The sequence below is a fragment of the Excalfactoria chinensis genome, chromosome 3, assembly GCF_039878825.1.
Source record: "Excalfactoria chinensis isolate bCotChi1 chromosome 3, bCotChi1.hap2, whole genome shotgun sequence".
In the NCBI taxonomy this organism is placed as follows: Eukaryota; Metazoa; Chordata; class Aves; order Galliformes; family Phasianidae; genus Excalfactoria; species Excalfactoria chinensis.
In genome coordinates, this window is record NC_092827.1 from 32,675,802 (window position 1) to 32,689,456 (window position 13,655).

At 43.4% G+C, this 13,655-nt stretch overlaps 2 protein-coding genes across 4 annotated transcripts; both read left to right on the forward strand.

Annotated features, from left to right (window-relative positions):
- The first annotated feature begins 2,264 nt into the window (after positions 1 to 2,264).
- Positions 2,265 to 4,332, forward strand: SMIM8 (small integral membrane protein 8). 3 transcript variants are annotated; one of them, XM_072332977.1, is made up of 3 exons: positions 2,265 to 2,395; positions 2,699 to 2,840; positions 3,975 to 4,332. In XM_072332977.1, exons 2-3 carry the CDS (start codon positions 2,721 to 2,723, stop codon positions 4,131 to 4,133), a joined length of 279 nt encoding a protein of 92 aa, XP_072189078.1. In that variant the 5' UTR covers positions 2,265 to 2,395; positions 2,699 to 2,720; the 3' UTR covers positions 4,134 to 4,332. The 3 variants fall into 3 exon arrangements, with proteins under 3 accessions (XP_072189078.1, XP_072189080.1, XP_072189079.1); XM_072332979.1 differs by having other exon boundaries at positions 2,353 to 2,440; positions 3,975 to 4,311; XM_072332978.1 differs by lacking the exon at positions 2,265 to 2,395 and adding an exon at positions 2,402 to 2,576 and having other exon boundaries at positions 3,975 to 4,311.
- A 2,156-nt stretch (positions 4,333 to 6,488) lies between these two features.
- On the forward strand, positions 6,489 to 13,655 carry C3H6orf163 (chromosome 3 C6orf163 homolog). The gene is made up of 5 exons (XM_072333410.1): positions 6,489 to 6,880; positions 8,980 to 9,074; positions 9,622 to 9,729; positions 11,939 to 12,141; positions 13,169 to 13,655. The coding sequence occupies exons 1-5, from the start codon at positions 6,733 to 6,735 to the stop codon at positions 13,653 to 13,655; spliced, it is 1,041 nt and encodes a 346-aa protein (XP_072189511.1). The 5' UTR covers positions 6,489 to 6,732.

Here is a 13,655-nt window from a genome sequence, read left to right on the forward strand (position 1 = left end):
GCTGAAAAAATCCCCAACAACCCATTTGTCCTGTTAGTCAGAACTGCATGTTTATTATCAGATTGGTTAAATGTCAAAGCTGCTTCTCCTTCCTTCCTTCCTTCCTTCCTTCCTTCCTTCCTTCCTTCCTTCCTTCCTTCCTTCCTTCCTTCCTTCCTTCCTTCCTTCCTTCCTTCCTTCCTTCCTTCCTTCCTTCCTTCCTTCCTTCCTTCCTTCCTTCCTTCCTTCCTTCCTTCCTTCCTTCCTTCCTTCCTTCCTCCCTCCCTCCCTCCCTCCCTCCCTCCCTCCCTCCCTCCCTCCCTCCCTCCCTCCCTCCCTCCCTCCCTCCCTCCCTCCCTCCCTCCCTCCCTCCCTCCCTCCCTCCCTCCCTTCCTTCCTTCCTTCCTTCCTTCCTTCCTTCCTTCCTTCCTTCCTTCCTTCCTTCCTTCCTTCCTTCCTTCCTTCCTTCCTTCCTTCCTTCCTTCCTTCCTTCCTTCCTTCCTTCCCCCTCTCTGTTATATCCAACCTGGTACACAAATATTAGGCACTGGCTCTCCTCGCTGCATTTTGGTTTGTGGTGGTGTGTAAAGTGTAGGAAGTCTGAAGAGCTCGCACAACCAGAGCCCTTCACCATGCATTCTTTCTGTCAGACCTCTGAAGATCCTGCCTCTGGAGTATTCCCAGGAGCTGTGCTCCCTGTCTCCAAACCGAAGGGTGCCTATATCAGAGCAAGCAGCGTACGACAGGGAAAACACAGTGCTGCAGACACTTCTCTGCTCTTCCTTTACAGGAGAAAATGGCTTTTGCCTTCCAAAGAGGATGCTCCATGTTTCTATACCGCTCTGTTCCCAACTGGAAATGGTTTGCCCACTCATTAATGAAAGTACCACCGAGATACATGTTCTCTTCCACAGTGCACTCAGACCAAAAAAGAAGAATAAATTAAGCTTGATCAGTGTTTGCAGAATAACAATTGCTTGAATCTGGGCTGCAAAGCGTGGCTGGGGGATTCTTCTGTCTCTTCAAGACAAAGCTGTTACCAAGCGTTTAAAAAGGCATAATGCTATGAAAGACAAAAGATTTGCTTTACCAGATTTTCATTCGTAACATATTCACTGCCTTAAAACTACTTTGGATCACCAGCAGTAGGATCCTGACAACGGCTGCTGCCTGAAAACTGCTCTCTTTCAAACAGATGGATGTGAATGTGTGCTAGCAGCTGAGAAGGACTCTCGAGACCTTCCTGAGTGGAGCAGCAAACACACAGACAGCTCTCAGCAGCACCTCTGTCTTGCAGGAGACCTGTTTATTTCTTCGTCTGCATTTATTTCCTCAACATAGCCATCCTGCTCCACGCGCAAAGAGATTTCCTTCTGCGATCTGTCACCGCGTGCATCTCAAATAGGGAGAAGCTTATCGGTAGCTCGAGGCGTCCTATCCTCATTTTGAAGACAGCACGAAGCTCTCCCTTTGTGCGGCGCTTGAAACAAGCAGGAGCTGTGAGGTGAATCAGCAAAGATGCAGCGGCACGTTGCCGTTCCCGGCGCTGCATTAGGTTGGCTTATTGCATGCCAACAGCGTCTGCGGGTTACGCTATCAGATTTGTTCTGCTCCCCGCTGAGACTCTTCCGCGGCTCGAACAATGAGGCGACGTGAGTCCCACGAGAAGCAGGAGCTGCTATTAGGTTCTGAATGGTCACAGAGTGCAGCACGATACTGAATGCGGAATCCCAAAGGAATTCGTTTAAAAGGAAAATAAATCTCTGTGACGGGCCTAGGCTTCAAACAGGGAGATTTGTGCGTGCGTGTTTACTTTTGCGGAGAGATAGCTGGATAATCAGATGAGGGCTTACTTGTAAAGGACTCAGAGATACGGCCGATGTTTGCAGTTCTACCCTTTCTTTAAAGGTTCTACCCTTTCTTTAAAAACCCCATTGGTAAAAAGATTCCGGACAACTTCATTCGCACTGACGGACTGAGGAGGAGTTACTGACCGCCGGGAGGAGCCGCGAGTGCTGATAAGGGAGGACGCTCCTCACTGTGACAGTGTGAACGTTTCTCGTCCCCATGTGGAAGGCATCAGTGACTTTGGGAGATAAGCGCGGGTGTCTCCTGCGCTAAAACTAGGTACAGTATGACTTCTTTCAATTCCACAAGCACCCAAACCGAGAGCAGCAACCTACACTCAGAAGCAGCCCTTTTTTTCCCCCTACACGACCAGCTGTGCAGCACACGCCGCCACAACAATAGCCCGGCGACGAGCAGATGGCGTCCCGGCCCTCCCCCTTGGGGCTCCTCCTCCTCACCCTCCTCCCCCGCTCTGGCGGCCTCCGGCCACGAGGGGGCGCCATCGCTGAGGCGCGTCCCGCCACTCCTCCTTCCCCTTCCCCCGGCCAGGCCCCGTCAGCAGCGCGGGGTGAGTTTCTTTTTCAGGCGATGGTAGCAAAAGCTTTACCGTACGGTCAGTACGAATACAGGCACACGTCGGCAATATGAGCGCCTCAAACAGTGTTTTGGGATGCAAAGTCTGACTGAAAGTTAATTAGATTTGATTGAAAGTCAGCTTGCTTCGGCTGGAGACGTGAAGTAACAGCCGGGTCAGTCGGTAGTGCGTGCACTGACTGAAGGCTGTGTTGGAGGAAGACGAGCTGAGCGCATGCTCTGTGAATGTAGTTCTTTCGGTTCATTTTATCATATATATGTTTAATCTTGTTTTTAGGGAGCATTCACCATCAGTTGAAATGTCTGCCGGCAAAACTCCGAGTGAAAATGAAACACCCGGTGAGAGAAACCCAGGACTGAGAGGTGCCCGAACCACCACTCTGTTCCGAGCTGTGAACCCGGAGCTGTTCATTAAACCCGTAAGAGGCTCTTGCTGACAGAAACTAAATATGTTTGGAGGCACGTTTGCTTTAAAGCAATAATGGCAGGTTCTCTTTCATATTTGAAACGGTCCAAATCATAAAATGCAAGCTTAGCACTCAGAATGCGTTGTAAAAATACCTCAAAAGTTAATATAAGAGTACTATAAAAAGAGGCAATATTCATCTGTTTCTCATGTGGGATGTTTTGGGTTTTTTAACTTACTGACGGATGGTGACATGGCAGAGCACTTTAAAAAGGCTTTTATAAGGGATAGCAACGTGATTTAAGTGTACTGGCCAATATTCTTTGCTACTGCATTTGCCGCTATAATTAAGTTGACGGTGCTCTGCCTTTATTTACACTTGCAGAATCCAGTGGTGTCAGTAAGACAAGATGAAACCTTGTGGACATAATAAAGGTAGATTTCAGTGATGATAAGTGATCATAGAATCATAGAATTACCCAGGTTGGAAAAGACCTTGAAGATCATCAAGTCCAACCACAGCCTAACCATAGTGCCCTAACTCTAACAACCTTCTGCTAAATCATATCCCTGAGCACCACATCCAAACGGCTCTTAAACACATCCAGGGATGGTGATTCAGCCACCTCCGTGGGGAGCCTATTCCAGTACTTGACTCCCCTTTCTGTAAAGAAGTGTTTCCTAACATCCAACCTAAACTTGCCCTGGTGCAACTTGAGATCTCTTAGAGAAATGCAGTGAATGCCATTTGGCAGTAGCAGAGCATGTTGTTTCAGCAGAATATCCGGATAATTTCTATTTGAAACTTGTGGTAGTAAGCTTTGCTATTTGGCTGTGGCCACTTCATTTGTGCTCAGGCAGCATCTGTGACCTGTGAAAGACACAGGCCAATGCCTCTGGGAATTGAAAGACCTATTTCTTATAGAGGATTTTTTTTGCTTCCAGAAAATCTTGTCTCCCTTCTTGCAGTTTATCATATAAGTCACCTGGGTCGGTCTAAAGGAATGCAACGATGAGTTCTTCAGATATCGCAATAGTTTACTCTTCACTTTGTAATCTAAGATTGAAGAATGTGATGTTTGTGATGAATGAAGAGTATTTTGACTAAAAATGCGTACTGTTTTATTGGGTGTTTTTTTTTTGTCAGAACAAACCTGTGATGGCATTTGGACTCGTAGCAATTACCCTCTGCGTGGCCTACCTTGGTTATTTGCATGCTACAGTAGAGAATAAAAAGGATCTCTACGAAGCTGTTGACAGTGAGGGGTCCAAATATATGAGGAGAAAAACTTCCAAGTGGGACTGACGACATAAGGAAGGAAATAAGCACATCAGCCTCAGAACATCTCAAGGTTGAAAACAGCCGTTTTTCCTCTGTCCATTAAAATTGTGGTTGAATCTCTCTTGTGCCTTTTAATCCAGTATAAGTTCCATTATAAAATACCGTGGTTGTACAAATAAATTGTAACTAAGATACATGCAGACATAAAATTGATTTTAAGGATTGTTGTCTGTGATGTCTATAGTATGTCTAGACTGGTAAATGCCTCAGAAATTCATGTGGTTCAACTCATTTTCCTCTTTGCTTTCACTAAGTGAAAACAGGGAGTTTTTTAAACTGGAATACGCAATGCACTGTGTGAAAAGAAAACATTGGTCTCCTGATCTTTTAAAAGTTGATCAATACGGGGTTGCTGGTAAAAGTAACTTTAAGGTGACATCTAATGAAGATCTTTATCTGATGGTGCCCCGTGGTAGTGGCTGGAGGGAAGTAGTAATGATGTTTCCTTAGTGCAGGAGGTGGGCCCACACAAGCCTTCCTGCTCTGCTTTGCCTTGAGGGAGCTGTGCAGGTGGGTACTGCCCTGTTCCAGCACTGAGGCCTGCTATATGTGAGTCTGATACTTGTGGTGGGTGCTGCATACCAGTCTGGGGTTTATTTCTACTTCAGACCTTTACTACTGATCTGGTTGCATTTTTTTTTCCCCATTCATCTCCTCATATTTACACTGTCTTCAAGGGCACCCAAGAAGTTGAGAGACCTCCCTGCTAGCCGTCTTCTGGCCAAGGTGGATTCTGTTGGGCCAAGGAAGAAAGTGATGTGTGAAGGGCATCTGCTTTGCTACTCTGGGAGCTGCTTCTGGGAAAAAATGTATTATTGAAGGTAGCAAAAAGGTGATGGACTACCTTGAGGGATAGCAGAATCACTATGGGATTTCTCTGTATCTCCATCTAAATCCTTACTTCTGAACATGTGATTTTTCTGCTATCCACATTTTCTAAGTGTATGCTAAGTTCAGCTGGACTTTGGTTTAGCTGCTCCCTTATGAGAAGGGAAGTGAGCGATAGAAGAGCTTTGGAAAGCCTTTAAAATAAATTCCCCTTTGACAGCCTACAGCAGGGCCTTAGAGCAAATCCAAAAGCATGCAGGTAGGAGATGGCTTGACTTTTGGTTGGTGAAAGAATTTTTAGGTAAGTTGAACACTCCGAACCTTCAGATTCTCTGCATATCCTGTAGAACGTGTTTTTTAAGTAGGAGGTGGTGGGTTACTAGAATTAGTCCTGCAAGAAGGGCTGCACAGGATGGTAGCCATTAACACGTGTGAGTCTTGTACGCTTGCAGGAACTTAACTAAATGATTGCAAAATGCCACAAAAAAAAAAGGCCTTCGACCAGCTTTTCTGTAAGCTTTTTAAATACACACTTTGATCCTTCTACATGCAGATGATTCAAAGTGAGGAAGCCCAATCTGTCTCATTTTCACATATTTTGGGAAAAAATGTGGGATTTGAGTTCTTAAATTTTGACCTACATTTTGTGGACTAAGTATGGATCTGGAGGTTGTGGGTTGGAAGGAAGTGAAGAAGGGTGTGAGGCTGGTGGTGCCCAGACTGGAGGAGGAAAGAATGTTGAGACTTGTTCTTATTTAAGTACCTTCTCCGTATTAATTTATATGCATGTAAGTGACTTCCTTGATGCTACAAAGATGACACATAAATAGGAGATGAAGCAGTGCAAACGCAGAGAAGAATGTACTAAGTTAACGGTCACTATGGTATTAATACTGGCGTTTGCTGTTTTAGTTCCCTGATTCATGCACACAACAGTGAACTGGGACTTAGGCAAAAAAAATACACCCAAGGAGAACTACATTAGCAGTAAAACTGTTCACGTTGAAAGCAAAGCACTGCTCCCTTTGTGCATCTGGAGGATAAGCAAACAGCACTGAGACAGCCTCTTTTGCCCTATTTCCCTCGATTTCACTTTCAGTGCAGCAATAAATATTTACAAGGGATGATAGCTGACTTGACAGGAATTGAGTCAGAATGGTCTTCTGTGCAGAGGCTTTTTCAGTTCCTTGCCTGTCCCGTATCTTCTGTGCTGACTTTCCCATCTTTGCCAATAGCAGTGACAAAATGCTATGATTCGGACATCTGAAGCAGCAGCTATTGTTCTGCTCCTAGAATCTCCTCTGAGAACACGGTTTGAATGGAAATTGTTGACATCCAGCAACAAAAAGCTGCTCTACAAAGTCAAAGCCTGCTGGGCTGCTGCTGAACTATTACCAGGCAAGCTCTGTGAGCACAGAGTCCCACCTGGTAACAGTTGCTATGGGGGGGGGGCGGGCTGTACCAGGGCTGGAAGGGGTCACTTCACACAAACCTCCCTCATCTGCCTGCATCTTCTGCGCGTTACTGAGCTGACAGCATGTGAATCTCAATCTGAAGGCAGACGTTTCCAGTCACTGGGTAAAACATAAGTCAGTGGCTTCCCACTCATGCTTTTTTTTTTTTTTCATTTTTTTTGTAGCAACATTAAAGACTTGGCCTGCAAGCAAGAGATCTATCCAGAGTAGAGTTCTGTCAGTTCAGTGACTGTATTGCAGAAAAGCACTAGCACACCGCAATGATTAGAAGCGCAGATCTGGATTCCTTTGTTTGCTGTTCTGTATGTTCCAAAATAATACCACCACCGCCTTCTAAGGCTTCTTATGATCGGATTCGGGAGTATAAACCTTTCAGGACACGCTATTACACTCATCATGATATACTGGGTGAGTTTGTTTCTGAAAGCCTTGTCTCATACTCTGAGAATTAGTAAAACTCAAAGTGCTTCTCTGTACAGGACTTATGAAGGCTGTCTTGGTGAGAAAACTGCAGCAATGAAAGCACTTAAATCCTGCGTATTCAGAGGGAGGCAGGGTCAGCTGTCCTGTGGTGCATGAAGGCATTTGGATTTGTGCACAATGAAGTGTGCAGCAGAATTAGCTGTAAGACTTAGGGAATGCTTTCTAAGGCTCATTTGGCTGACATTTGCAAAGGTCATTCCCTCGTTCTGCAGATGGGCTGCTGCATCCTGAATCCCACCTTCTCATACCTGAGTCTGGTTGTTGACCATCACTTGAGCCAAGTTCAAACCTTATTTCAGTCGAAACTGAGTTTTCCATTGGTATTGATAGAATTATAAACAAAAGGAGTCTTTTGTCCTGCTATTTTAGCAGAGTTGTCATCCTAAATCTCAATATTATGTCTGTGTTACGCGTAGCACAACTTAAACATGAACACAAGTTTAAAAAGAAGCGGAATCACTACATGAGCTGAGCTTAGCATCTGACAAACTGCTCCAAAGAATGATATGGCATGCTGATATGAACATTCTCCAAAGCTGAGGGTTGATTTTTCTGGCACAGCAGAGTTGTAACCTCCAAAGATGAAGGAAAACATATGGTTGCATTCCTATGTGTGAGGATCTAACAGAAGCCTGAAGCATCTTTGTAAGCTGTGCCTAATTATCATAGGGGTTTCTGATCGCTGGTATAAAGTTCTGTAGAAATTGCACTGTGAATTTTAATTAACACATGTTGCAATAGGAGTGTGTTTGGTTTCTCTCTTGAACAAGCAGGAGATGGTCAGTGTGCTGAGAGGAATGGGGTGAATGCTGGTTATTTCTCAGGAGGCGAAGCCTCTTCCCCGCATTGACATACACGATGTAAAACACATCCAGAAAGCTATAGGAAGTCTTTTTAAGTTGTTTTCTTGTTACTGCTTAGTATAATGAACTGGGGAAAAGCTAAGCAGCCAGAGCAAAACGTGCTTCTTGCTGAGATTTCTACATTGTTGGACTTAGGTTTATTTTGCTAATTTAGATCAGCTGACTCCTTGTCTCATTCTTCTACTCTTTTCCATGTATGTTATGTTAGCTCCATGAAAGGACTCTGCCCACCCATAAAGTAAATAGGGAAGGTTGGAGTGAAAGAGGGAGATTCAGCCCTGCACTGGCTGTTTGAAAGCTTGAATCCTCTGGTCCTTTTTTATATTCTTAATAACTTAGGGTAAGAATATGTGACCCTTCAGCCCTGTCAAGCACGGAGAATGGGATCCAAGGCAATGCTTAGGCAAGACTCTGAGTAGGAAAGGGGGAGGATCAGAAATTCCCTTTTTGAGATGGGGTTTTGCATTGCAGGAAGTCAACTTTATCCACCTCTCTTCAGTGTCTTCTCCTCTTCTGGACAACCTTTGGTGCTGAAGGCCGACCTGAACAAGCAGGGCTGTCTGCTTGCTTTTATCCTCAGGAGGAGATGGTGGTGCTAATACCTTATTTAGACCCCCCACTGTGTGTTACCCAAAGGGAGTAACCCCCATCCTACTCTCAACACAGCGGCATGGTTCAATTCTTGTTGCTCCACTCCTTCATTCCAGAGGGCCTTTCTTGGGTCCAGCAGCCCCAAAGGCAGATGAGTTTTTCTGTGTGTGCTCTGTTCCAAGTACCTAAAGAATGACCACCAGGCCATTATTTCTTTTGTGCTCCAAGAGCAGCATGAAGGCATCTGAGCATCTTCCTCAGCTTTGGAATGTTAAAATGTGTACCTTCAGAAAGAGGATTTAATTACTCTTAAGTTCTGAGCCAAGACTCTATCCGAATTCCATAAGGCCCTTCTTTAAAGACCAACTTGTATTATTACATCTGTTAGAACCTCATAAGCTATCATATGATCACCTACATGTAAATGTATGTGAAATTAAACTGCACTGGTTTCAGGCTTTTAGTACTTAACTTAGATGTAGAATCAAACAAGGCAGTGAGAGGAGAAGGGAGAGTTTTCAGCATTCTGGTTATTTGCTGTGTGTGATCCCCTTTTGTTGGTTGTTACAGAGATTGGAGCAAACATTCAACAAGAGGAGCGTGAAAGGAAGGAAGCAGAGATACAAGAGCGCATTGAAAAAATGAAAGCTGAGCTTTGGTCTCAGGTAAGTTAAATTACACTGCAGTCATTTAAACAACGTTGGTTCTTTGGAATAATTAATAAACAACTTGGAGGTTGCGGCAACAGAGCTGGTTTTATTTTCTGCTCATTCTTTGTTCAGATTTTTGGATGCACATGTTTGTGTGTGCACGTATTTCCAGTTTCTGATCTCAACAAAGCCTACTTTGAACCACCAACAAATTTTACCTCTGACCAGGAAATGGCCTCTAAAGCATGCAAGAGATATTGGCTAGTGAAGCTGTTCCCTGTAGTGCTGTATAAGATTCTGAATCTGCCCATCATGTTAAACGTCTGTAGTTAGTGGTTAGTAGCAGCTCAGTGCTATTGTATTGAGCGCATTCTGGACAGGGATCACCGTGATTGAATTATCAAAGGGAACAAAATGCATGTTTACCATACGGCTTCAATTAATTTGCCCTGATTTTTTAAATAGAAAATACAAAATTATCAATTACATAACCTCTGCTTCATCTTAATAGGATGTTAATAGAGCATGAGCAGCTATATTTATATAATAACTTGTTTTAAAGGCTGAACGATACAAAGAAGATGCAGTGGAAAAAGCTCTCACGGAGGCAGCTGCTAACTACAGTGCCTTTGTACAAGACCTTAAACTAAAGCTTGAGAAGGAAATAAGGGTATGGAACAGTTTGCTTTCTTTACATTGGAAATATGGTTGAATTATCTTTTCGACACGTCTGTCTATGTTAAAAATATGTGTTTTTTTTTCTTATGTTTGAGATAACCAGGACCTTCGTTCATTTGAGGTGTGAACTCCAGCTCTCAGTTAGCTGGATTTTTAGTTTGCTTTCAGCATATTTCGCTTTTTTTTTAATTGAATCAAGTCTGTAGACCTTGTTGGAAGTTGGCTGTAAGGCCCTCATTGAGCCAGCCACTTAAGCTGATTAGGTGCACTTCTTAAGGTTAGTTAAACACAGGCTTAAATTTAAGTCTCTTCCGATGTGTACATCAAAGCATTTATCCAATGTACTGAATCTGGAGTCTAAATGATGCAGCAGAGGAGAAGGAAAACTGCCAGCATATGTATATTTCTAAATTAAGCACACCAACTGCAGTTTGTATTTCTATACACATTTAGCACATACTTTGCATGGCTGTTTGGATATCTGGAAGAAGACCCAGCAGTATGTATGAGGAGAGAGGAAGGCAGCAGAGTTCCTTATTCACTGCTCTGTATTACCGGGCTGCATACTGCTGGCACTGCCTTCCATCAGCTGATAGGGTGCCCACAGGGAATTGCCAGAGTGTTTGCTTGGGTATTTTGTTGCGTACAAGATTCTAAATAGCTGGCTGTTTGTACTGCATGCTGTCACAGCACTGTGCTTAGCATTTCAAGAGGAAGAGCAGTGAAGTTTACAGTGGTCTTAAGTTTCTGGCAGAGCTCACTTCATTTTATGGAGCTGCTTTCCAAGGGAGCTCTGTCTTTTGCTGTCACAGCATCTGCCGACAATAGTTGGCAGAAGCTCAGTTCCTTGTGTTTAACCATTCAATTACATGCCATAAGCCTATTATACATCTTTGTAGAACTCGGTGCTCAGGGTTTGAACACGTATTATTTGCATGGGAAAAAAAATGGCCCCAGTGTCTTGGGAGCAGAGAGAGAATTCTACAGCTGAAACAAAAGAAAAGGCAGATATAACTGAAGTGAGGGCACATGTTTCATGTTCGGTCATTTGTCTTTATTGCAGCTCAGTTTAGATGTGAGCTGGCTGCTTTAGCTTGGAGAGGTGATGGCAGTACTTTTACTCAACATCTGTCTAAGCAAACAGTGGCAACCAATAATGCCTCTTGCTGAGTGAATGGTGGAAATTCTTTCATGTGTAGGATAACTACACAGGACAGTTGCCTTCAGCTGATGGCCTCAGAGCTGTCTTTCTGCAGCAGTGGCGTTAGCTGGGCTTCTTGTAGGCAGCCCCTAGTATTTTTCACTCTGCTTCTCAGCAGTAGACAAACAGCCATCATTCACAAAAATGTAAATGGTGGCAAAGCATCATATGTGATTGGGCAGAGAGTTAGGTGGGCTGAGCTGCTTTCCTGGGTCATTGGACTTGGCAGGGATTTATGCAGCCTACAGATTGCAACAGATGTGTATTGGTATGAGTTGAGTTGTTTAATATTCTACATGAATGTATGTCCATCCAGACCACCTAAGAATAGTGTTGGCATACATTTATTTACCAAATCAAGCAGTATCTTGCTGACAGGCATAGAAAGGACCAGATTTCATCTCACTCTGAACCATGTCACCAGCCATGTGAGCTTGTGAGGAAAGTGTATCAGGGAATGTTTATTGTCTAAGCATAAAACATGGATGATGTGGAATCATGCTTTTAAGGACAAGATTAGGTTAGTGCCCTATTTACTGGTGATGAAAGATGCAGAGAATCTCTAATACAAAGCAAGGTCTTAGGAAGACATCCAAAGGGCCTGATGTGGTGAGAAGGGCTGCATGGAAGCAGAGGACATGCTGCCTGTGGGTACTGAAACAACAGTTTTTGCTGCCTGAATTGGCATCAGGCAGTCGTAAAGATACCAGAATTTTAGTTACATTTTAAAAACAGCTCCGGAATTTTTATTTGGGATGTGTGTGTGTGTGTTAGTTACTGTGAATACCACCATATAAAATTCCCAGCTGATTTCCCATTGTTACACCACAGTCCTGAGCTGCTGACTAAGCTCTGGCCGCTCAACTTATGACCTTACAACAAATCATTGTATTTACCCCGTAATATCTTCCTGAAGGCTGTTGTTCTGCTGGGCTTTGCCTAAAGATGACCAAACAATAAATAGTAACTGCTACTCACATCTAATTTTAACCATGCTTAGGAAGCGGTGAGGAAGGCAAAGGCAGAGATGAAGGAGTACATGGAGGAGGAACAGAGGAGAGAGATTGAAGCCACAGAGCAGCGCATGGCTCACAAGCTCCGGTGTGCCCTGCTGGAGTGCGCCAAGGAGAAGATGCAAGCGGTGGCCAAAGCCAGGAAGCAGGAGAGGGAGGTGGCACTGAGTGAGGCGGCCATGCAGCACAGGTACTCCTAATGCTTTCCTGACTTGGTTGGTAGATGTGCTGTGCTAAAGAAAATGACCTGTTATGTCAGTGTGGCAGATCTTCTAGGAAAAGACTTTTGGAAAAAAAGCTGTTGGAAATGCCAGGTGACCAGAAAAAGTCCTGAGTTCCCTCACTGACTTCACACACAACTCCACAATAAAACCTATTTTGTTCCTTAATGCAAGTACCATAGATCTAACCAGGGATCCAAAAGTTTTGCTTTTTGTGACTGATGTGCAGTCATTGGAAAAATGGGCTCATGGGCCTGTTGAGCCATGCAAGACATCTCCAAAGCTGGAAAAAAATTGTGTATGAGGAGATGTGTAGGGTGGAGGATAATTTATTCATATAGATAAGCAGTGGAGGGAAAAATAACAGGGGGCAGAAATTGTCTCCTCTACATTTAACTCTTTGGCTCTGTAGCCTTAACGGCGCCTGATATATCATTCCTTACATGTCCCAGTGTCAGCTCTGGTGAACAGCCTCCATAATGTTTTGTGTTATAAATTCTATGTCTTATTACTGACCTGCTTATAGAATGATGTTCTCGATGCAACTTAAAAAAATTACAGATGATCTGCAGTTTTAAAATCAGTTCCTACGTTTCACTTCAAGACTGCATTTTTACCTGGAGGCAGAGTTGTTCAAAGTCTATTTGAAAAATGAGTGTGTTCTTAAATGTCAGCCTAAAGAGAGAAATGGATGAAGCATGAAATATTAGTCCTTTAAGTTACGTTTTTTCATCTGGAAACATTCATCATTAAAATATCACTGGAAATCCTTGCAGAAGCAGAATCTTCTGCAATTGGATACCTAACTACCCTCCTCTGTGTCAACAGCAGCCTTCTTCTATTACTCTGTTTTGTTACAGAGGTCCTTTGTAAGTCTTGATTTCATGTATATTTGTAGTTGAGTAAGAAAGATTTTTGGAACAGATCAATTGTTTTATTTTTGATAATCTTTAATAGCAGGTGTTCCATACCACAATTTTCTTCTTTTTAAAATAGAAAGCATATAGAACAGCTCAAAGAAGAAAACATGTTAGCTGAGGAACTGTATCGTAAGACAATAGAGCAATTAAACAGAGGCAAATGTAATGAGATGAACATTGCCCTGAGTATCAAACAAAAAGAGAATCAGATTGAAATGGAAAAACAGATGAAAGAACTGAAGGCTGTACATCTTGATGAACTGGAAAAAGTGATGATTACACTGAGAACAGCTGAAGACCAGGTAAAGACTCTGGAACAAAAACTGGAAAAGATGAAAGCTTGGAAGGACAGCCTGGAAACTGAAATACAAGCAACAAGGCTAGCTTTTCAAAAATATATTGATGCAACCTTTCCTAACCTGTCCCCTGGACAAGCAGATTTTATTCTGCCACACAGAACAGCATTTCAACCAAAGGGCATCCCAAAAGAAGCAGAAGACAACGACAATGAATTTAAGAGACCTGGTACTGAGCGTGTGAGAGTCACAGCCATGAGTAAATAG